Source organism: Vipera ursinii (genome assembly GCF_947247035.1).
Source record: "Vipera ursinii genome assembly, chromosome: 1".
NCBI lineage: Eukaryota > Metazoa > Chordata > Lepidosauria > Squamata > Viperidae > Vipera > Vipera ursinii.
In genome coordinates, this window is record NC_139512.1 from 325,628,818 (window position 1) to 325,654,046 (window position 25,229).

Sequence of the window (25,229 nt, forward strand, 5' to 3'; positions counted from 1 at the left end):
GGTTCTCCATCACTGGCTTAAGCTGTAACTTTAAATGTGTTTTCTATGGCTTGCAATGTATGTTCTTCTGCTGTAACTTGCAAATGTATCTGCCCAAGGAGAAAGTTCTGGGCTGCTTGCCAGCAATTGTGTATTAGAAGAGTAGCTCTGTAACAAGCTGTAATTGACATAACCTAATAAAAGAAACACTATTCAGACCAAAAATAAATCTTTAGTCTGTTAGTATGAGAAAGTACATTAGCTATAAAAGGGAAAATTTTTATTAGTGTGTGTGGTCTTTTCTCTCTGTCTCTCTGGGTTAGAGACGAGAGATTAAGAGCACCCCAGCTTTTTCTTTTGATAAAAAATAAAGCTGTGTTGTTTTCTGTAGCCTCGTGTTCAGAGTTTCTTTGGGACTTATTTGGATTCTGAGCCGAAAAACCTTACAGTAAGTTTCCATCTGTTACTTCTTGTCCTGCCCTCAGGTGCTTTGGAGAATAGGTCAACCCCCTCTTCTCAACAACCCCTCAAATCCTGAAAGACTGCTGAGGGGCTGTCGCAGAGGAGAGGGGTTGACCTGTTCTCCAAAGTACCTGAGGGTAGGGCAAGAACTAACGGATGGAATCAATGAGAGAGATCCAATTCATGAAATCACAGAATTCAGAGATCTTGGAGGACTTCAAGTCCACTGCTCTTCCAGAACAGCACTAAATGTGTCCAAAATAGCCTGGCTGACAAGTCACACATGCAGCAAAGAAACATGGGATGAATTTGGAAAAAAGTCCCAGGAGAACTTCCTCATGCTTCACTCCACAACCTTCTACTACGCTATCTTCAGCCAAGCAACTTTGGAAAAACTTAAGTTTAGGGGTGTTCCAGAACAGCGCTTAGTTATATTCAGAAATAATCTGTGTAACAAACAGCAGTTATCTCCATTCCCGTAGCTTAGCATTCAGTCAAATTGAAAGTCTGCTAAAGCCTCCAACCCGGCTGCACATTATAAAGACAGTAATTGATGATTGTTTTCCTTATCAGCAGGTGATCATAGATGAGAAGGGAAAGGGGAATCCACCAATCAATATTTTTGAATTGTTTCATTCTAAATTCCTAAGGGCCACTCTCCAGCCTCATCTCTAGGCAGAACGGATCTCATCTGTCCAGGCAGCGCAATTAACGCCTGCATATCTTTCTGACAATTGAAAGACTGCGGGAATGCAATTAGGCCAGGGGTCTTCAAACGTGGCCCTTTTATGACTTGTGGACTTCAACTCCCAGAATTCCTCAGCCAGCAAAGCTGGCTGAGGAATTCTGGGAGTTGAAGTCCACAAGTCATAAAAGGGCCACGTTTGAAGACCCCTGAATTAGGAAATCTGGAGAAAAAGCAAACACGACGCGTCTCTCTGCGAATCGCACGTGCTTTAAACTCTTAACTTGCGGAAGTTCGGCTCTTACAAAAAGACATAACCGAACCAAGCAAGGGGTGGAGAATAACCTCCCCGCAGCGCAAGCTTCTCGAGGTGGGTACGACCTCGCGCCTTCTCTCGCGTGAGTTTATTTAGACATATTTCCCCCCCCCCACCCTCTTTAAATGACGGCGATTGCCATAGTGACGGCAAATCGAAGCCCAACCGTTGCCGGAGTCTTGCTGTCATCTTCTTTTGTTTTTTTTTCCTCCGGCGCACGCGCAGATTGTCTCCTTTCTCCGTACAGGGCTGCGTGCACGCGAGAGCTCCTGTTTTGGAGGGCGTGGAGAAAGGGGAGGGGAGATGTGATGGCGACCGAGGGGGAGGCGGAGGTTGAGACTGAAGTGGAGTGGGTCGTAGATAGCATTGCCGGCTTTCTCCGCAGCCCCGCGTGGTCTGTTCCCATTCTGGAGTTTGTGGAGCACAAGTGTGAAGGTGAGTGGGCTATGGGTCGGTGGAAATTCTGCCAATAGACTTGTCGCCGTGTCCAAATGGGTGTCCTCGGGTGGTGGTTTGCTTTATTCCAGCGTTTCCCAACCTTAGGAACTTGAAGATGCGTGGACTTCAACTCCCAGAATTCCCCAGCCAGCTATGCTGGCTGGGGAATTCTGGGAGTTGAAGTCCACGCATCTTCAAGTTCCTAAGGTTGGGAAACGCTGCTTTATTCCTCTGTAGCGTATGGTTGCATTTAATTTTATTTATTTTTTATTTTTTATTTTAATCCCATTTATATCCCGCCCTTCTCCGAAGACTCAGGGCGGCTTACAAGCTTAGCAGTAGCCTTCATTCAATGTATATGCCTGCTTGTTAGGGCTTTCACACACACACCCCCAAGCGGCATTATTACAAAGTCAGCTTAATTGCCCCCAACAATCTGGGTCCTCATTTTACCTACCTCGGAAGGATGGAAGGCTGAGTCAAATGCAATTTAATGGGCTATGGATTATTATCGTAATCATTATCGCCGTCCTTACGGTAGATCGAGAGCACAGTTAAGGAATGGGAATGGCTGTTGGTCGTGATTCAACCGAAGGTCAATATGTTAGTATCGCACTGATTTTGGTGAATTCACTTAACCAAGGGGGTGTTTGTTTTTCCGTTATGATGTACAGTGCATAGAATTATTACCCCCCCCACCCCCACACACACATTAAGATTCATTGTTTGAATTTAATGGAAATCTACAAAATGAGTGATTTGGAAAGATTGGGCATTCTGTACCATAGCAATGTTTAGATTTAGATAAGGTGCTCTGCTGCATGGAGAGAAAATAATGCCCTCCATAATGCCATATATTTTTTATTTGATATAGTATGCTACTCTTCTTTATGAAGTTTAAGATGAGAGATCTGAAGTTTTAAGAAAAAGGAATTGTTGAAATATTTGTCCTGGAGAGGATTGTGGACGTGCTACATGCACTCTTTTGGGTGCCTAAAATTGCCTGCACTATCACATTTTGTACTGGAGCTTTTATTTTTATATATTTTATATTTTAGTTCAGATAAATTTTGTTGTGTGCAAAATTCAATTTTAAGCTATTACTATATGAAACTATTTTTTTAGTTTGCATATTGTAAAGAACCATGAAATATTATTTTGTTTCAGTTTTTGATGATGAAGAAGAAAGTAAGTTATCTTACACTGAAATTCACCAGGAATATAAAGCTTTGGTAAGTAGATTCCTCAGCCTTTAAAAACATAATATGATAAAGCAGAAATGTGCCGTGTATCTCTTTGAATATATTATAAAATGCAGTTTCATTGTTGGTGAAATGGGGAATCAGAGATTTTTACGTATTTATATAATTGATTAGTATTTGTGTATTCCAGGAAAATATGCATTTGATTAAAGAGGTGTTATATATGTGATATGCAAACTCACTCACATATGATCTAAATCCATCTATTCTATTTTGAGTCTAAGATTGCTGTAGAACCATACAAGAATATATTTATTTGTTGAATTTATATGCTTCCCATCTAACTTATAGAATCAGATGTTGACAACTGAATACTGAATACCCTCCTAAATGACTCTTGCAGATGCTTCTTATAGAAAGTCTCTTAAAAAGGGGCTGTATTATACAAATGTTGAAAACTAAGTACTTTCTATTTTATGACCTATATATCTTTTAAGTTTTCTAGGCATATTTTTCTTCATTCTAGTATTTTGTTTTCCAGATAAGGAGAAGAATTTACAGATGTTCTTTGTTTGCAGTGTTTCCAAACTGCTCTCTGTTTCCCAAGCATAGAGAGAAGACAATAATATCTTTCCCATGAAAGCTTTTGGTATAACATTTCTAGCTTTCCTAGTCTTTAACTAAGCCCAAGCAAATATAACCAAAATAATTGCAGATTCTTCCCTGTCATTCTTTTCCTTCTCCCTTGCTGTATTTAAGTTGTTAGGATTTATCCTGCTGTTTTTAGTAAACATCACTGAATATTAAGGTCATGATGGAGTTCAAAATCATAATTACTAGTTTTTAGAAAAAAGGATTAATCACCTTGAAAGCAGAAATAAAATATGAACTAAGAATGTGGATGGGGTATTGAAAGAGAATAAAAATGAAATAAAATATTCCATATACAGGGTCTTTTACAGAAACAATTTTAATATTCTTAATAATGTTAATATAATCGGTCATGATGGTATTTTTTGAGCAATTTGTAGATGAGAGTTTCTTAGTTCTGTTAGAATATTCAGAAATGTTTCTATATCATGGAATAGGTCTTTTGAGGGAACAGGTCACATTTTTAATTGAGATTGTCAAAATGTAAAATACAAGTGAAAATAAAGATAATGGAGAAGTGGGGAGGGAAAAAGGGGGAAGAGAGAAGTGTGGGGTAAAGAGAAAAAAAGGAAAAAAAGCATTAACTCCCAACTCTTTTCAGTGCAGTAGAATAAAGATAATAAAAATACAGTCTCAACTATTTACTTTTTGCATACTTGGTATATATAAGCCATTTCTATAGTAGCAAATCAGTAAATCCCAAAGTCAGACACTTCCTATATAGAAACAGCCAGGAAGACTGTTGTGTCTAGCTAATCAAAATGTTAATGGACAAACACTCTTCAGTTTCTCTAGGGTTTAATCTGAGGATATTTCTCTTCATCCAGTCCAAATTAGTTCCAAACATTGATTCAGGACTTCCACAGCATTTCAGCCCTGCCTAGGTAATGATGTACAATTGACCATTATCAATGTACTGCTGGTATCTCAGTCTGCCTCACACCGCTCCTAGTTGTTGGATATTAAATAACATGGAGGAAACATCTGAGCCCTGCTATATTCCACATTGGAGCAACATCTTTCTTTTCCTTATAAGTAGTCTTTTTTATTTTTTTTAGAAAATATTTTAACTACATTTATAAGTCATCTCAAACTGTGATTCTCTGGCATGCAAGAAAGAAACCCTATATAATAAAATATTTACAATACACAAAAATACTGAGGGATTAAGGAATATTTCAGAGCAGATTTGGGAGATGTAGGAGAAACAGAGGAAGTCCTGTTGTGGGAAGTCATTCATGCACTAATAAATATAAACCATTTATGTGATTTTAGATCTTAAGTTCTAGATTTATACTTTTATGAATCTGATTTCATTCTGTTTTGAAAAGAAGACACAACCACTGTATTTCCTCATTTAAAGTAATTTATGTCCCATTTCTTTAATAAAAGATAAATAAAATATATATATATTTTTTTAAGGTTGAAAAATTATTAGACAGTTACCTTAAAGAAGTTGGAATTAATGAGGACAAGTTTCAGGAAGCTTGTATGTCTCCTCTTGCTAAAACTCGAACTTCCCAGGTAAACTTTTTAACAAAATTAAAAATAGTAGTGAGCAACCTTTTTGTGAGTAATATTGCACTTGTTAAAAAACTTTTTTCCCTGATGAAACCTGCAAGTCATTGGAACTGATCTAGCTGAAATTTTTTTGTTCCTTTCCCCTAGTAGTTTGGGATTTAATATACCTATTTTGCTACTGTTTCATTTTTATTGCAGGAAATTGGGCTGTGATCTAGTGGGGCATTTTGGGAACTACAGAGTGTGCTTAGGGATTATATGTTGCTCAACCCTCAGTTAAAAGTCTACACCAGAGGTCTCCAACCATTCTCGGTTGGCGGACTGGAGGGAAAGAAAGTGGGAAGCATTTTAAGCTCATGCGCTCACAAACAAACAGGGCTACAAGCACTTGTGACGCAAATGGGGTGGAGTTAGCACCCGCATGACACTCGCCAGCAGTGCCCTGTTTTTGCCACGTGGGTGCTAACACTGCCCCGTTTTCACCGCGTGGTGCCCTGTTTGTGTAGCAGCGTTAGCACGAGTGGGGGATCCCTGGACAACAATTTAGAATAATATGATTAAACTAATAGAATAATGTTATAAACCACATATTTAGAAAAAAAAGTGGTTTAAAATTACACATTAAAAATGATGAAATTCATCCATTATTACATGACTCAAAATTGTTAACATTCTGGCCAGACACAAAAGAATTGGATCGCTCCATAGAAAGAAATACACATGGATTACTAGCAGAGTTGGGACCCTTGTCCTTATGAAAGAAGTAGGGACTGAGATTTTCCTCAGTTTCAATGAATGTATCTTGCAATCAACTAATCAACCAGGTATGAGTTGCTCATAGATTGCTCAGTAGCTTCTAGAACAACCACCAAGCAGTTCAATGTTCAGAACATTCAATGCTACTGAATGCTCAAGTTTGGGACATTTATTCTTCCAGTACCGTGTTTCCCCGAAAATAAGCCCTAGCTTGATTTTGGGAGGTGGGCCCAATATAAGCCCTACCCCCAAAATAAGCCCTACTTAAGACCCCACCATTCCATCCCATTGTCTGGTTTTGACAGGCAGGATCACATGCCTCTCCCCCCCTTCTGCCTCCGCCTACTGCCAGTGCCACTGCTACGACATGCCTAAGCAGTCACCGATGCATGCATGCATAAACCTGTTGCAATGTTGGGCAGGAGGATGATTGCAAAGGGCATGCGCGGATCCCCACAGCTCCTGGAGGCTCTGAGTGCTGTTTCGGCGCCACTCAGTTTCCCACCCCACCCCCACCAGACTTCCCCACCACTGCATTGGCAGCTAGCGCTGCCTTCCCACTGCACACAGCGGTGGAGGAACATGACGGAGGAACACATCAGAGCTGGAAAGAAGGTTAGCAAAGAAATGCTTTGGGAAGGGAGGGCATCTGGGCGGTGGTGGGTGGGGCAAACTCTCCAGCTCCATGGTGGCAGAGAAATGCTAACCTTCTTTCCAGCTCTGATGCATTCCTCCGTCGTGTTCCTCTGCCTCTGTGTGGAGTGGGAGGGCAGCGCTAGAAGAAAAGTTCAATCAATCAATTCCAACTTCTTGTGAAAAAAAAGCTCTTGCGAAGTTCAAATTGATTGATTGAACTTTTTTTTTTGTCCCACCTGTGGCTGTGTAGGCAGAGCTGTGAAGAGGGCCAGGTGGCCGAAAGTGCCAGCAGTCTGGCTTGGAAGGGGAGTGAAAGGGCAAACCGTCTAAGGGCTCCAAGCACTGAAACTGGCTGTCGGTTTCTAGCAGCTGCCCAAGCCTGCCAGACGGAAGGCTGGCATTTACCGGTACCGGCACTTATGGTAAACGCAGTGGCATTCCAGCTCTGGTGGGGAACCCACTGGTGTTCTGCCAGCACCTTGACCTTGGCCTGCTCCCACATGCACAGGCATGCCCCTTCCCTGCGCGCTCACCACCTGCTGTAATGTAAGACATCCCCCATTTGTAAAACCTTACTAAAGTCTTTTTCCTAACATTTTTATTATTGTTATAAGGAGATTTTGAATTATTTAAACTTTGAATTTCTTGGCACTCTGAGATAAAACACTTTTAATTCCTTTCAGGCCATTTTGCAGCCAGTACTGGCAGCAGAAGACTTCAGATTGTTTAAAGAAATGATGGTCCAGAAAAATATTGAAATGCAATTGCAAGCCATTAGAATAATTCAAGAAAGAAATGGTAATAAATAATAAAAAGAATAATATTTTCATTTGCTGTGATTAGCTGGAACAGGTTTAAGTGGATTTCCTAAATCTGGACATATATAACTAAGTCAGATGAAAAAAATCAGTAATGATCAAGGAGGCCTGGTGGTGCAGTGGCTTAATGATCTGTCGACCAGAAATGGTTGGACACTCTACTCTGGTGGTTCGAGCCCCGGTAGCATCGTGGGACTTGGTGAGCTCGTCTCTATCTCCTGCCTTGCCCACTCAGCAATTTGAAAGCATTATTGTGAATAGATAAATGGGTACTATTCCAATGGGAAAGACTAGCTGTGCAAGGAGAACGGGAACTTGCGCTGGACCTGCCTAGACACAAGATGAGATTGGCGGAAGGGGCCCCAGAAGATGTCATCCACCCAAATGCCACTAGCCAGATTGCTGTATACCATGGCCAAGCTTTTGCCCCTCCCCCGGTGGCGCACCGTGAATAAACAGGCAGGTCGAACGAACTAGCAAAGGCTGTCAGGACTACTCGGTAAAGTGTAGATCTCCGTGACAAATGTATGCCATTTGAAATAAGGAAAGTGAAGAGAAGCATTAAATGGCTAAATATATAGCGCAATCAAGGCAAAGGAGACAGCCTGAAAGGCTTCCTGTGTCAGAAGATTAAACTAGTATCTTACTAGGTGGCTTTTGTTTTCATAACCCATTACAATTGCTTGCATAGCTAGTCTGAAGTATATTATTGCCTTTAAACTATCTTAAGAATGATTATTTATTATATTTACCTGCTTTCCCAGGTGTGAAGAAATTGATCTAGAATCAATTGGAAAAAAAGATTTTATTAAAATGAATATAAAAATAATCATTCTATTAACATACAAAATATGTGGGTTAAAACAGTTTCTAAGCAAACAGCATTTAACAGCCAAATATATTTTCATGTTCCCATAAAGACTGTTGCAATGGTAGAAATCATCCTAAAATCAAAGCATATTTATATTTCCTTGTGCAGTATTTTATTTCATACTAAAGTCAGATGTGTACAACTTAATTGTCCCCTTAATAAATCTCACTGAGGTTGCCATGTGGAAAGAGAAATAAACATTTTATTCAGAAAGCAAGCTTCGATGATAATTCAGTTTGCTGTCTTCTAATTACAACCTGAGTAAATTAAAACAGCAATATTTTGAATATAATTTATTTTCTATTCTATAATTTTTTTTGAATTTTGATAATTGATTGAATAGTTTCTCTTTAATTGCCTTTTGACTGCTTTATTCTTTTTTTCATAAAATAGGTGTGCTACCTGACTGTTTGACCGATGGGTCTGATGCATATACTGAAACCGAAGAAGAAGAAATGAAAATACTAAGAGAAGTTCTTAGGTTAAAAATATTTTTCCTTGTTTTATATCACATACTTGGATATGGCCTCTTAAAATAAAATTTGATTGCCACAAGATCCACCTAATTTGCCCTTGAAAGCATTTTTCAGCATAATGACTGAGGAGAAATCATTCCATTTTGTGTTAAATTACAGATATATGGTTAAATATTTGGAAAATTTGAGATACATTGTTAGCATAATGCATAAGTAAATATTGATTATATTTTTACTGAAGGGCAATGGGAAATGTTACATTTCTTCTTAAATCTGTTTTAAAAAGTATCATTGTAAGTAGTCCTCATTTAGCAATTGTTTCTGGCAAAAGGGTCACTAAGCAGTAACTACATGACAGAGAGAGATGCTGTGAAGGATCGCTGGTGGCTGCCTCATTTAGGTAAAGTTCTCTTGTTCAGCAATACCAGTGTTATTTTCACCCCATGTTTGTTGTTGTCAGGTGCAGAAATTTGAGAGTAAATGCATCCATTGGCAGGATACAGTTTTTTATTACTGTTTATTACCGTTGTGTTTATGAACGGTCACTTAACAAGGCAGTTGCTAAACAAAGACTACTTAAGGCATTTGCAGGCTTTGATCCAGAAGGACATTGATAGCAAGTAGTGAATCTAAAGTGGCTTGCTTTCTTTTCTGGGTAGTTTTTCCATTTTGTTCAGTCAATAAATGAGAAAAAAGTGAGAGAAACCTGGGTTACTTATATCTAATAGTCATTGTGGCACCTCACTTCTCTCCACAAGTCCAGCCTCAGAATTCTCGTTTCCCATGAGGTCTTTGCTCTCTTAATTTTTTGTTTCCAATTCTTTTGAATTGTATTTTGATTATTACATTCTGTTTCATTGTGTTACTTTTAATTTTGTATGTTAGTCTTATGCTTCTTGTAAACATTTTAAAGAGATATTTTAATAGAGTGATAAAACTAAATTTATTCTAATTTGTCTTCTCTTTTTTTTAAAAAAAATCTGTTTTGTATTTGTTTATTTTACGTTATTACATTAATTATAAACTGCAACATTTACATGACTGTTAAAGAAGGATAAGGCAGTAAATATATTAAAGTATTTCCTGTTTCTTTGCAGGAAGTCTAAGGAAGAATATGATCTAGAGCAAGAAAGGAAAAGAAATAATGAGGTATATTGGGAGATCAATTCAACAAAACCCCAAGTGATTGCAATTAAAAAATTATTCTCTTCAGTATTCTTTTCAGTCTTCAGTAAAAGCTGCCCAGAGTTGCTTGATAGTGAGATGGGCAGCATATAAATTTAAATAAATAAATAAAACATACTTATTTTTCATCATTGATTGAATAAAATAATCAGCATATTCCTACTAATTGAAATTATTTTTTTACGTCTTTTAATTTCTTGCTTTTATGCACTTGTGGTTTTGGCATGATTATGACTAGCGTATTTTGACTAATGATAATGATAATAAGTTGGAAGAGACCTTGGAGATAATCTAGTCCAACCCACTGCTCAGGCAGGAAACCCTATACCAGGAGTAGGGAACCTTGGCTCTTGTGAACTTCAACTCCCAGAATTCCTGAGTCAGTATGGCTGGTCCACAAGTCATAAAAGAGTCAAGGTTCCCTACCCTTGCCCTATACTATTTTAGACAAATGGCTATCCTGTCTCTTCTTAAAAACTTCCAGTGTTGGAGCATTTACCGCTTCTGGAGGCAGGTTGTTCCACTGATTAATTGTTCTAATATCAGGAAATTTCTCCTTAGTTCTAGGTTGCTTTTCTCTTGTTAGTTTCCATCCATTGCTTCTTGTCTTGCTTTCTGGTGCTTTGGAGAATAGCTTGACTCCCTCTTCCTTGTGGCAACCCTTGAGATATTGGAACACTGCTATCATGTCACCCCTAGTCCTTCTCTTCATTAGACTAGACATTCCCAATTCCAGCAACCATTCCTTATGTTTTAGCCTCCAGTCCCCTAATCATCTTTGTTGCTTTTCTCTGAACTCTTTCTAGAGTCTCAACATCTTTTTTACATTATGGTGACCAAAACTGGATGCAGTATTCCAAGTGTGGCTTTACCAAGACATTGTAAAGTGGTGTTAACACTTCACATGATCTTGATTCTGTCTCTCTGTTAGTGCAGTTTAGCACTGTGTTGGCTTTTTTGGCAGTTGCAGCACACTGCTGGCTCATATTTAAATGATTGTCCACTAGGACTCCGAGATCCCTCTCACAGTTACTACTATTGAGCAAGGTACCACCTATACTATACCTGTGCATTTGGGTTTTCTTGCCTAAATGTAGAACTTTTTTCACCATTGAATTTCATTTTGTTAGATAGCGCCCAATGTTCAAGATCCTCCTGTATCTTAAGCCTATCTTCTGGAGTGTTGGCTATTTCTGCCAGCTTGGTGTCATCTGCAAATTTGATGAGTTCCCCATCTATCCCCTCATCCAAATCATTGATGACGATATTGAAGAGCACTGGCCCAGAACAGAGCCCTGGGGCACCTCACTACACACTTCCTTCTATGTAGATGCAGTTCCATTGAGGATCACATGCTGAGTACGGCCGGTCAGCCAGCTACGAATCCATCTGGTGGCGATGCTATCTAACCCACATTTTTATATCTTATCAAGTAGTAGGTTGTGATCTACTTTATCAAATGCCTTACTGAAGTCCAAGTAAATTATATCTACAGCATTCCTCTGGTCCACTAATTTTGTCACTTGGTCCAAGAATGCAATAAGATTTGTCTGGCATGATCTGTTTTTGACAAACCCATGTTGGCTTTTGGTAATGACTTTGTTTGCCTCTAGGTGTTTGCTGATTCGTGCTTGATTATCTTTTCCAGAATCTTCCCATGTATTGAGGTCAGGCTGTTAGGTCTGTAGTTTCCTAGATCCATTTTTTCCCCTTTTTTGAAGATGGAAACTACATCAGCATTTTTCCAGTCCTCTGGTAGTTCCCCAGTGCTCCAGGATCTTTGAAAGATATAGTTCAGTGGTTCTGAGATCACATCTGCCACTTCCTTCAGAACCTTGGGGTGTAATCCATCTGGTCCTGGTGATTTTAACTTGTCTAGGGTAGACAGGTGCTCACTTACCATTTTCTTGCCTATCTTAACTTGTGTTTCTAATCTGTTTTTTATGGTACTGTTTTTGATAGGTTGGACTGTTTTTTCCCTTTGTGTAAAGACGGATGCAAAAAACGAGTTACAATAGTTCTGCTTTCTCCCTGTTGTTATCACCTTCTTGCCACTTTCTCCCACTAATGGACCAATCATTTCTTTAACTTTTTTCTTGTTTTTTACATGTTGAAAACAACTTTTTTGTTATTTTTTACTTTGGTTGCAAGCCTTTGTTCATTTTGAGCCTTAGCTTTCCTCACTTCACCTTTGCAGGCTCAGACTATTTGTTCATATTCTGCCTTACTTATTTGCCCCTCTTTCCACTTTTTATACTTGTGCTTTTTGTCTTTGAATTTATCAGAGAGTTCTTTATGCAACCATGCTGGTTTCTTTTGAGAGTTGTTATTTTTTTTGTTCGTTGGTATTGTGCTAGATTGGGCTTTTATAATCTTCACTTTTCAAAATTTCCCAAGCTTCTTGAGTTGTTTTCCCGTTGAGGATTCTCATCCATGGAATCCTTCCCAAGCTGTCTCTAAATTTATTGAAATTAGTTCTCTTAAAGTCCAAGACTATAGTTTGACTATGTTCCATTGCTTGCGCTTGCATAATATTGCATGATCACTTCCCCCCCCAAGGTTCCTGTGGCTTCAACACCTTCTATCATTTCATCTCTGTTAGTGAGAATTAGGTCCAATATGGCTAATCCTCTAGTTCCCTTCTCTACTTTTTGGAGACAAAGTTGTCTGCTAGGTTTGTCAGGAATCTGTTTAATCTTCCACTTGGTGCAGAATTTGTCTCCCAGTTGATGTCAGGGTAAAGTCCCCCATTACTATTGTGATGTGCTTCCTACATATCTTAGTTAGCTGAGTAGCAAAAAGTTCATCTATTTCCTCTGGTTGGTTGGGTGGCCTATAGTACACACCAGTGGCAATGTCATTCCCCCCCCTTTTATATTGACCCAAATGCATTCAAGAGTTTTCATCATTGTTGTGCTCTATTTCTGTAGAGATGTAGTTATTTCTTATATAGAGAGCAACTCCACTTCCTCTTTTATTTGGTCTGTTTCTTTTAAATAATTATTTTTCCATTTGTGGGTTTCATCCCACCAAGTTTCCGTAATGGCAACAATATCATATCTGCCTTCATTTAACTGAACTTTTGATGATACTAAGAAAATAGTATAACTTGACATTTTTGTGTCTTGCAAACCAACATGGTTAACCAATTCAAAAGCTCTTACAGTTAATTGACTCATTCCTGTGCAGTGGCAGCACATTGCTTCCTTGTGACACAATCAATCATGGAAGCTGCCTTTTTCTCAGTACTTAGCAGTTGCCTACGAGCTGCAGAAAGATACACCACAAAGCAATTTACTCTGCCTCAGAAGATGCCAGCCAGAGCTATTGGCAAAACATTACACATAACTAGATCATGGCCATTTGCCTGAAAATTCATCACTGCTTCACTGATGCCATTCATGAAAGCTTATATCAGAATATTGTTCTGGATCTGTTTACCAAACTTACCTTGTTGGATAAGTTGATTGAGATAAATATTGCACAATAAACCTATTTCTCTGTACAGTTAAGCGTTCTATGCTAAGATGTTCACTGAGTACTGTGGAAAAAAGGTTTTGATGGTTTTTCTTTTTTTAATGACAGTATTTTTATCTGTGAATTGTAACTTTATAAGAAACAATTTATAAGAAGAATACAGAAAACAATGGGTGAAAGAAAATCTTGCAAAATCCTAATAGATTCCTTAGAACTAGTTATTACTACATACTGCTACCTATTTTAATAATGAAGATAGTAACTAGATAATGCATTTTATGATATTGGTTTTTACTGTATTTGCTGCTTTTGTAATACTTAAATTGATTTCTTACTATTTTTCGTAAAAATTCAGGCACATGATAAACTGAAATCATCTGATGTTGCACATAAATCTCCAGGACATTTTAATGAAAGTGCAGGACCTCTAGAACTCTCTACAGAATTAATGCCAGGTATGATTATTTTCAGGTATTTGCTGCATGTATTTTAAACTTTGTGTATGTGTATGCTTTCAAGTTCAGTTTGACTCCTGTTGATAGACCAAGTCCAGGCAGTTTTCTTGGCAACATTATTGAAAATAGTTTCTCACTGCCTTCTAGGAGAGTGAGTGACCCAAAATCACCCTACTGGCTTCCGGCCTAATGCAGGACAGACTCACTGTCTCACCTAGTGGCTTTAACTAGTACTTAGCTTTCTTATTAAACATACTCAGGGTGTTTATTCATATTTCTTATGAAAGGAATTTTTTTCCTTCAACTAACTTGATGCCAAACTTTGTTTGTTGGGTGTTAGGTATCTATTATAGCAATTGGTCAAAACTCCATTACAAACAAAATCGTTATTTTCATTTCAAGATACGTTTAAGAAGGTGTTTTTGCTACTGAACACATGGCCACTGGTTACACTAATTGGATGGCACAGCTGGGAGGGGGAAGGAAAAAGATTGTACATATTCACTAATTCAGCATTACCTGAAAATAATTTTTTCATGAAATGTATTTATTTCAGGTTTGTAGTTAGTTTTTGTTATTGAAAGTTGCAGCTCTAAATGCTGGTATCCAAACACCCAAAAGCTGTTTTTTTTAATTTGAGATCTCTATGAATTGATATTGAATATCAGTTCTGCTATGGATTTATTTAGTTTTTATAGCTTGTAAAATGGAGAAAGAAAATAGTGGCTTTTCTTGTGTAATGGTTGAGGACACTCTCCATCATATTTAACAGTGAACTGCTTTTTCTATTACATCAAGTTGGCAATTATTCTAAGAAGTGAAACATTTAATTTAAAACCTTTGGTTTTAACTATTCAAGTTACAGATTATTAATATGTTTGTATATAGAAAACATATCATTATATGCATTTATTTCAATTTAAATTTAGGTCCAGAAGGAAAACAAAAAGATGTATCTATTCAAGACCATTCCTCTATCAAACTGAAGGAAGATAGTTGCAGGAAAGCAGTTGGGGATGGCTCTGAATATGTAACAAAGCAAGGAGTACTTAAAGGACGTGTAAGCTGCATGCTCACGTTATTTAAAATATTGAATTAATATTTTGTAATATATATCTACACACACACACACACACACACACACACACACACACACACACACAGTTTAAGTAAGCTAAAAATACGAATCCCAGGCATATTGATATTAAAACAGACGTATGAACACCAGGATAAGATAAAACCAAAACAGTTTTAATAAAATCGAGCTTTCATTGGCCAACTGCCAACGTTGTCAGGATAGAATTGCTGGAGAGGCAGAACCACATATCAGCGGGGCTTTTGCGCTCCACTCATGGAACGTGTCACAGGTCTATTTACCTACATCGGCCGTATTATTTCGAACTGCTTCGCACTCGTTTTCATGGAGTGCGACTGCCTCTGGGTGCTGGCTGTTGAGGGGGAATCGCTACCTGTTCTTCTGGTCGCTATCGACGCCCTCATTGCGCGTGTCATGTCAAATGTCCATGGGGATTGCTGTCTTTTACTTTTTATGTCCTGAGTGTGATCTTTTGACTGAAAGATCAAACTGATGCTTAAAATGTCCATTTTTCATTTTAATCTTTCATATGTTGAGCTTTCTGTGTTCATTTTAATTCCAACAGCAAGCTGCAATCATAGGATCACATTTTCTTGTGTACCATGCCAGCTTCTCAGCAATAAAGTAAATGGGGAGTTTGGCAGGAAGTTGAAAGTTGTTCCTATTCCCATTTTTTCTAAACTTTCATTTTCAGTCTCCTTTTCAGCTGAGCATGATACAATAAATTTTCTTCAGTAGCTGCTACCCATGTTTTGTCACCTGGATGGAATTTTGGAAAGTTTTGAGCAGTTCTGCACGTTGTATTTTTTCCTCTTTTGTTTTGTAATTTGTTATTGGTACTATAGCAACTGTATCTGATAAAAATGTTTTTCAGAAACTATATAAAATCTGATTTTTAAATTCAAATAGAAATTATCAGAACTTGGAGCAAAAGAGCTGAGAGAGCGTGAGGACTATCTAAAGCAGAAACGAGATGCATTGATGGCTTTGAAGAAGAAATCAAAAACGAGTATCCCACCACAAAATATAGAACAGAAAGAAGAGCTGTCCCCTTCTAAACAGGTGAAGGATAACAGAATTAAAATTGCCTATTTGTAACCATCTGTTTTCTTTAAATATTAGTCTACTTTGGAAAAACATGATTCTGAGAATGTACATCATAGTCTCAAGGAGACACTTTTACTAAGACAAATAAGCCGATCTGTTTAAAGGCCTTGTTTACTTAGTTGGAGGCAATGGAAGGGATAGTGAAAACAGCTAAATCTCATCAGTGGGGATGATTGTGGTTGGAAAAAGTTAATTTAGTTCCTGAATAGGAAAAACTAATTTTTCATTCATTCAGCTGTGTTGTGCTTGAGTGTTAACCCTATCAAACAGCTGCCCAAATACCGTCAGTCGACTGACCCTGGAAAAAAATTGGGCTGTCTTACACATTTCTTTTGTTCATTTTACATGACATCCCTGCTTTTGACTAAATAGGGATAGGTCTAAGGCTTCTTTGACTCTGCCCATAATGGAATAGAGCTATCTTATGCAAGTGTGATTTTTTTAAAAATTTGTTAGAAGTAAGAAAAAAGTATCTGAAAGTGCTAGCCTCGTAGCATTCTTTAGGCTAGTTGATGGAAGACGACATTGAATATTTTTACTCTCCTATTGATAAAATCATTGGGAGTGCGTTACAGGTATATTTTCACAGCAGATAAATCAGAAAACACTATTATAAGAGGATGCTTTAAATATTAGGCATACATACAAATAAGAACTGAAATCACAATCACATATATTCCTGTCCTGGACAGAGCTACAGTTTGGCCTTTCTAATGTGTGAAATAGCATTTTAACTATTGCTTTTCTTGCTTTAATATAACCTACAAAATGGTGATGATTTTAATTTTGTTTTAGTGTACAAATAGAAACTAACATTTATTTACATGTTCTACAAATTGTATTTTGTCTTTTGCGTACAATCCAATTTATCTTGCGTGGAAACTTCAATGAAATCAATAGGAATATTAGACATAAGTGTAGTTAGCCATAATTACTGCAAGTAAATATTTTTTTTCTTTTCAGGGAATGTCAGAAGAAGAGGAAGAAAGATTGTTAAAGAAACGAATCCTTGCAGCAAAACTAAAAGAAGAAGTCATTAATAAGCGATAGTTTAAAGAAGTTGCTTCTAAGGTTATATATTTAACCATGAACTCTTTGCTTACAACCATTCCACGCATTAACTTGATTTTATATATTATAAAAACACCAATTCTTTAAGTTGGTTCAAAAGTAGAGTGGAAAGCAATGATTTAACATTTTTAATAGATTCCACTATTTTGTTTCTTGCTATTTCTGTATATGCTGGGTCAGGCTGGTCACTGTTGTACTTTTGTTGGATTTAATATTACTTTTTGAATGTTGCTGTCAAATACTTTTATTAAAACATTAAATTGGCTAAACTTATTTTTTTGTCTTAAGTTGGCCTCATCAACCTGAACAAGAGATATGAAAAATATCTCCATACATGGGCAACATCAGTTCACACACTAATTGAAAACTGGGGAGATCTCACTCATGTATTCCGCTATATCTGTTACCATAAGCAGATGGAAAAGGTTTTAGTATCTCATAGGATTTACTGCTATTCATAAAAATGGTACTCAAGGTTATCTTAAAATTGCATAGGAATTATAATTGTTAGACTCAATTCCCATTGATTTAAGGTCAACTAATTTATTCATAGTCTGGATTTAAACTCTCATTGTGTGAATCAGACCCAGTATGCGTTGTGCAAATGACAGCATGATTAATCAGGCTGTTAATATTTCCAAACCTTTTAAATGAGCCCACACATTATTAATTTTTATGGATATATCATTCAACTTCATTGTAATCATAATTATGCCAAACAGCTTTCCAGTATATTGCTTATATTTCATTATTCAAACTAATTTAAAAATTCTACTTTGGTGGTAAGAAAACTTTTCATTCTTGTAACACACTATAAACACAGGTCATCCACATTTCATATAACTTTTTATTAAAATAGTATTTAACTCAGACATGTTGGCAGATGTAATCTTTTTTTTTTTTTAAAAAAACTCAATTGAAGGACCCCAGGCATTTGAAATGTGGGCTGTCTTGTGGCAAAAAGAAATCAGACTAAAAGTTAGAACTGAGGTGGAAGTATGTACCTGAGGCAGACTGCATAATTTAAACAGGAGAAATTCAATGCATTTTTCAATGTTGATCAATGTTCAGATATAGGTTGAAAAGTCACCTATTGCTTATATTTAAGTAACAAAAAAATCAACTTTTTTCTCATATATTGAAGCAGCTTAAATTAATCTGCATATTCTGAGGTTTTCAATAGTCTTTGAAATAGGATGAAAGAAAATGATCCAGATGTGTATTGGATCTTTTTTCAGTGATTTATTAAATAAGTTTGGGCCCAGGCTGGATAAACATCACTGTCAAGGAAATGGCACACCTTTATTTTCCTATGGTTTGCTGTTCACTTTTATGGGAAAGAGTTACTTCTATGAGGGGTAAAGACTTGTCAAGAGTACTCGAAGAAGGGCAAGTCAATGTAGAAAATCTGCTGAAGCAAACAGTTTCTATAACAAGTTCTTCAAAGTCTTCATTGAAAAAGAGAAAAGGAAAGCCCCATTGTTGATTGCCTGGAGCCCCTAAAGGGCAGGAATATGTCCTTCAGACCACATTGTCAGTCATCACAACACACTGAATCAAATCTAAGAGTATTGCTTTTTCTGCTAGATTTGATTCAGATTAAATTGTACAAATACTATCATTAAAATAAACTAAAATGGCCACATCTCTAAATTTGAATTAATTTACCATTTACAACAATAAAACAATAAAAAACCATTAATCATGGAATTACAGGGTCACATTTTAATTCCTGAATTTTACAGGTCAGCATTAGTATTACCACATGTATACAAATGGTGTAAAACAAGTACAGTGGTTTTTTTTTCTCTCAATACAAAATAAACTTCTGTTTCATGGAAAAACTATACTTCATATCTACAGACAGCCCATCTTTTCAAACAATAGCTAAAATTAAAACTATGAAATTTCCAGGAGAAATGGACCCATGACGTATTGTAAGAGTGACCAATAACGGAGGATTCCTGCTGGTTTCAATTTGCATCACTCTTACCACAATTTGTAATTTAGGGAATTTTGTGTGTGCATGATCTCAGATCATATATGGCCAAACTAACATTAAAATATTTACAATTCAGTTGCTCTGAAAGGAAAAAAGTTTCAAAATGGTTGCCTTCATCAATTCACCTAGTGTACTTTTAGACATTTGCTTAAATACATGGAATGTGTTAAGAAGCAGCTTTATGCTAAACCCCTTAGGTTTATAGTGCTTCATATTAACTCTGCCCCCAGATTACATATATTGTTGAAGTAAGATTCAAGAGTTTCTGGTAGCATTTCATATTTGCTTTTCCTAATGTGAAATGTGGATGGCTGAAGGAAAAAAAAATTGGAAATTAGCAGGGAGCAATTCAATTTAACATTATTTCTGTAAAATGCTACTAGTAATTGCAATTCAATTGCCATTTCAAGTACCAAGGTTTATTGATAGTTTCTAGAGGGTTGGTTTATTTTTCCTGGAAAGCTGATGATCTGTATAATGATTTTCCTGGATAGCTCCTTCTAGTCTGCTTGCATTTACAACCCAGGTTCTTTTTTTATCTTCCAAAATAATGGAGTTGAGAAAAAAAGTTTGCCACTCAACATGCACTGTGCAGCAGTGTGCAACCCTCTGTAATTTGGCTGACTGTGCAAACAGTGGTCCCCAATTCTGATTTTTTTTAATGGAAAGAGAATTGCATTATTTAAAAGAGGCAATTGCTAAAAAAAACCCCACAATGGAAAGCACCATTACGAAGTTATATTACTAGGTTTGCAACTGAAGCCTTATAAATTTCTTCTAGCTTGCTACAAACTGGGGAAACCCTGCAATATCAAAATTTCTTCTCCCATCCCCATCCCCTCACAGAACCCAAGATGACTATTTTTTCTGGCAAGCTTTCATTCCAGGTGCTGATTACTAATCCACTGTTTCAACATTTTAACAGTCTGAATGGCAGACTTCTTGACTAGAAAGGGATTAGGTTCTTTGGAAGCCTGGTGTTCTCAGAACATAACCTTTCTAGTAAATTTTCTTTTGCTACTCCTTGTATTCTCGTGTATTTTCCAGGGAGAACGCTTTCTGAGTCAGACTTTTAGTTCAGTCATAGCATTTAAGCACCCTCTATCAGAGTTTGTTTCAACATTTTTAAGAGCCAAGACGAGGTCTTTTTCTTGGGGATGTTTCTTCTTCATCATCTTCCTCTTCATCATCTGGATAATCCACAAGGCCAACTAAACTTCCCTGTTGGATGTAAAGAGTCACATGTGAACCTATGGAGAAGGACCTTACAAATAAATAAATAAATAAATAAATAGCAATGACATTTTCCATTTTATAAATTTTGTTTTCCACAAAATAGCAATAGCAGTAGCACTTATATACCACTTCACAGTGCTTTACAGCCTTCTCTAAGCAGTTTACAGAATCAGCATATTGCCCCCAACAATCTGGGTCCTCATTTTACTGACTTCACAAGGATGGAAGACTGAGTCAACCTTGAGTTGGTGAGACTCGAACTGCTGGCAGCCTGCAATACTGCATTCTAAACACTGCACCACCATGGCTCTGTGCCAACTATCATTCAATGAATTGATTTTAGAAGAGCTTTCCCAAGAAGAGATCAGAGACTAGCAGCTATGATACCTAAATGACATTGCCATGATAGAAAATACTGGGGGAAAATACTAAGAAGAGGTTTTGAAGTCTTGATTGTTGTGGCTAATATCATATAGATCAGACATGTCAAACCCGTGATGTCATGTGACATTGCGCGATGTATCAGAACTTTTTCCCCACTGCCTGCAATGGGGTGGGTGCAGTTTTCTCATGAGGCGTCCAGGCCGGCAGTTTAACACCCCTGACATAGATGGTCTCACTCTCACGCGTATAGATGGTCTTACTCTCACGCAGCAGGGCAACATGTTCATATGCAATTCTGGTAACCATGTCTAAGGCTGTCTATATTCAAACTAGGACAATTTAAACAATGTAAATGTAATAGTTGCACCTAAGAACATGAACTCTCCTACATATACAAAATCTAGCATTAGAAACAATCCTAATGCTTATGAATATCAATATGGCAAAGTAGCCATTTCATGGCTTCAATGTAGTACATTTTGAGTTTATTAAATATTTAACCTCCCAAAATAATACATTTTAAATGACACATATAATATTAACTTTATCTATGTATTACATCTTAAGTGTTTCAGCTTGCCTAAACTTGCCAGACCTTATTAATGACTAAGAATAAAAACAGTATGTATTTATTTAAACATTTGTAAGGCTGCCTATCTCACAAAAGTGATATTGGCAGTGTAGAAGAATTAAAAATAATTTAACAAACCAAACATAATGCCTGTGGTTATAAGCACAACCCTACTTTAAAATGATAACATTATTTAGCAGAGCTCACCTAACCATACTACCCAAATGCCTAGGGGAACATGCTGAGAAAATCATTTCAACTCATAAGCTCATAAATTCAGGGCACAACAAAATGTCAAACCTAATCTGACTTTGCTGAAAACAGTACAGGCTGCAAGTCAATATCACATTTTAATAGAATACTACTGACAAAGATATGCAGCTTCACTTCATGCACTCTGAGCAAATTTATTTATTTATTTATTTTATTTATTATTGGGACTTATATGCCGCCCTATCTCCTGAAGGACTCAGGGCGGCTAACAACAATAACATATAATAAATACAGAAGTTAAGATAAAATTAAAATTAAAGGCCTCTGTACAATAAATTAAAATTAAAATTAAAATAAATTAAATTTAGAGTTAAAAATTAAAAACATAATTAAAATCCCTGTCAGTCCAAGTCAGCCAGGTGGAAAAGGAGTGTTTTGAGGCCACGGCGAAAGGACTGGAGATCTTGGGCCATCCGAAGCTCATGGGGGAGCTGGTTCCACAGGGCTGGCGCTCCCACAGAGAAGGCCCTCCTCCTGGGGGTTGCCAGCCGACATTGTCTAGCCGACGGTACCCTGAGGAGGCCTTCTCTGTGTGAGCGTACTGGGCGATGGGAATTCGTTCCTGGCAGCAGATGGTCCTGCAAGTATCCCGGTCCTAAGCCATGTAGGGCTTTAAAGGTAAGTACCAGCATCTTAAATCTGGAGTATCTGGATCCGTACCCATTCTGGATTCTTAAAAGTGTTATATATGGATGTTCACAGGAATTGTCCTTATCATATCACTAACAATTTTAAACTGCAAAGCTCCATATGATAACATGCTTAACTCACCTTTGTGGCTGTGACCGCTGTAGTTAAATTGGCATTCTTGGAAGAAGAACCATTTGAACTTGCTGGTGATGTCTGAGCTACAACAGATTTATTATTTGTATTATTTGCTCCATTAGTTGCACTGGTAGAATGGGAAAATGTAAATTTGAAGCCACCTGTGGAAGTCCTTTTGGGGAGATTTTCTTTGTCTTCACTTTCTTTTGCTAAAAGAAAAAAATGTTTATTTAGAGTAATCATTGGGATAAATAGCCATACATTGCCACTAGAAAGACAACTACTTTCATGTTTGTTGTCACTGAATGTCCAGCCAACTATGAACACCCAAATGGTGTGGCAATAAGTTTCCACTGCAATGATTTTGCAAAGGGAACGTTATTTATGCCGTATGAATGAACATGTACATACACATACATACAAGTTTACATATAAACTGATTGTTGTTGACAAATTGCTTTTATAGCATAGTTTCACAGTAATTAAGACACCATATTAGGAAATTGGGTTTTATAAGTCACATAAAATGCAATGGTTCCTCAAACATCCAAGGTATGACATTTCTAAGTGACGAAATGAACTGGAGAAGACTAACAGAATCAAATCTTGAGTGAGATCTGTTGATTATGGAAAGAAATGCATTATCTGGTCAAAGATACTTATCTTTTCATAAGAATAAATAAGGCAGACAAGATAATTTGAGAATGTCTTACTAGACATGGAACAGAAAGTTGCATGAAGATACTGAAAACCCATGCAGCTTTGTCTGAATGCAGATCCATCAATCCATTCATAATGTAATATAGAGGAACATAAAAAACAAGCAAGCCCTTCCACTACAAAACAAGTAACTTAAACGTGACAAAAGAGGAACCAACATTACAGAAAGCACAACTTTAATTTTGCAAAAGGGGCAAAAATCAAAGTTTCAGAATTCTTCAGAATTGAAACAATGGAAACGAATGTTTTTGAGACTGTATCACCCGCTACTGCTCGCAAAGACTATGTTCTGTCAAGAGGACGGAAACTAATTTGGAGTCCTTCAATATTCCTGAAGTCCTTGGAATGCATTAAGTTAGTATTTTTTCATATTAATTCAGAGAAATAATTGCCCAAGATGGATAAAGATAATAAAAAGGAAATGGAAGCAATACAACTAAGAAGAAAATTGACTATTACTCAATAGCTAAGATAAACAGATGTATGCTAAGTGGTCATCAAGTGTCTGGTAAAAATGAAAAATAGTGATAAAGAACCCTGGCTGAAATAGAAAGCTCCACCCCCCACCTTAGGTTGACCCTCAATCTTAGGTTGAGATTCAAGGTACTAGTAATGGTGTTTAAAGCCCTACATGGCAGGGGTCCGCAGTACCTTAGGGAACACCTGCTGCCGGCATCAACTTCCCTCCACCCTGTGCGTTCCCACAGAGAGGGCCTCCTCAGGGTGCCACCAGTCAGAGAATGTCGATTGGTGGCCCCCAGGGGGAGGTCCTTCTCTGTGGGCGCTCCGGAACTATGGAATCAGTTACCGGTTGAGCTCCGGATGGCGCCCGATCTTCGCTCCTTTCGCCGCGATCTAAAAACATACTTGTTCGAACAAGCCGGCCTGGCCTGATGGGGGATTGGTGGGGTTTTTACTGTATTTTATTGGGGTTTTACTATGTATTAATTGTTTTTTAGTGGGCATGTATTTAATCATTTTTTAACTTTTGTAATTCTGTGTTTTTTATTCTTGCCCTGTTCACCGCCCTGAGTCCTTCGGAAGAAGGGCAGTATAGAAATATTAATAAATTAAAATTAAATTAAATTTTTAGGTCTGTGCCTTGCCCCAAACTAGGGCTTATTTTTGGGGTAGGTCTTACGTTTTGGGAAACACAGTATTAATCAGTGGAATGACTTACTTCCAGAAGTTGTGGATGCTCTAACTCTGCAAATTTTTAAGAAGAGATTGGACAAACATGTGTCTGAAATGTTATAGGGTTTCGTGATTGGGTAGGGAATTAGACTAGAAGACCTCCAAGGCCCCTCCCAATGCTGTTATTCTGTTATTCAATGGTATAATAAATGATCAACCCAAATGGTTGAAAAATTGAGAAAATCTATTGAAACCTGTAAGCAGAGTTGAAAGGAAGAAATATATTATTGTTTTATTTATTTAATATTGTAGATATCTAGTGTGGATTGAATGCACAAAAAAGTATTTCATGATTAGTGGAGTCTTGATTTTGAGAATGAAAAACAGGCCTCATTTTACATGTGATCTTTGGGATTCTGTCCCTAATATTTATTTTGGCATTAAAGAACCTTTATTATTAAAAACAAGACTATCTATTTAGGACCTGTCTTCTTATCTGAACATAGACAAATATGTCAATATTTGATATATAAAGCACCAGCTGAGATGTACAGTTAGCCATATAATGAAATACTGTTATTTTTCTTTAGTCAGTTGACTGGCTACCTTAGATGAATACTTTCACTCCCTAATTATTGCCTTAAGGAAGGTGACTCAAAGGGATGATAGTCTTCTTTTGATTTGAATACCTGGCAAACTTGATAATTAGCAACAAAAAGGGGATAATATTGGAAGAGAGGTCCATTTTATCATATTTTTATTGTATTTCTTCCTTCCTGAAGGGATGGTTTAAGTTTTAACAATTTCCCCAATTCTTCAACAGCTATATGAAGACGCTTCACAGGATCAACATCTTTACATCTTGATCCTGGGCCAAATACACAAAGCTGTCAAAGTGCTACCTTGGTACTTGGATGCTGTTCAGAACAGGGTTACACTCAA

At 37.2% G+C, this 25,229-nt stretch overlaps 2 protein-coding genes across 4 annotated transcripts in view; one reads left to right on the top strand and one right to left on the bottom strand.

Annotated features, from left to right (window-relative positions):
* Positions 1-1,694: 1,694 nt before the first annotated feature.
* On the top strand, positions 1,695-17,466 carry CFAP36 (cilia and flagella associated protein 36). 2 transcript variants are annotated; one of them, XM_083348060.1, is made up of 10 exons: positions 1,695-1,877; positions 3,048-3,112; positions 5,156-5,257; positions 7,330-7,444; positions 8,729-8,816; positions 9,909-9,960; positions 13,829-13,928; positions 14,858-14,988; positions 15,934-16,086; positions 17,095-17,466. In XM_083348060.1, the coding sequence occupies exons 1-10, from the start codon at positions 1,751-1,753 to the stop codon at positions 17,179-17,181; spliced, it is 1,020 nt and encodes a 339-aa protein (XP_083204186.1). In that variant the 5' UTR covers positions 1,695-1,750; the 3' UTR covers positions 17,182-17,466. The 2 variants fall into 2 exon arrangements, with proteins under 2 accessions (XP_083204186.1, XP_083204187.1); XM_083348061.1 differs by lacking the exon at positions 5,156-5,257.
* A 1,439-nt stretch (positions 17,467-18,905) lies between these two features.
* The window catches only part of PPP4R3B (protein phosphatase 4 regulatory subunit 3B), a 46,129-nt gene continuing 39,805 nt past the window's right edge, over positions 18,906-25,229 (bottom strand). For both annotated transcript variants that reach the window (XM_083348635.1, XM_083348634.1), the window contains exons 15-16: positions 22,440-22,642; positions 18,906-20,425 (exon numbers count right to left, since the gene is read on the bottom strand). In XM_083348635.1, the coding sequence (XP_083204761.1) occupies positions 20,330-20,425; positions 22,440-22,642 (299 nt within the window). In that variant the 3' untranslated portion in view covers positions 18,906-20,329. The remainder of the gene's footprint in view (positions 20,426-22,439; positions 22,643-25,229) is intronic.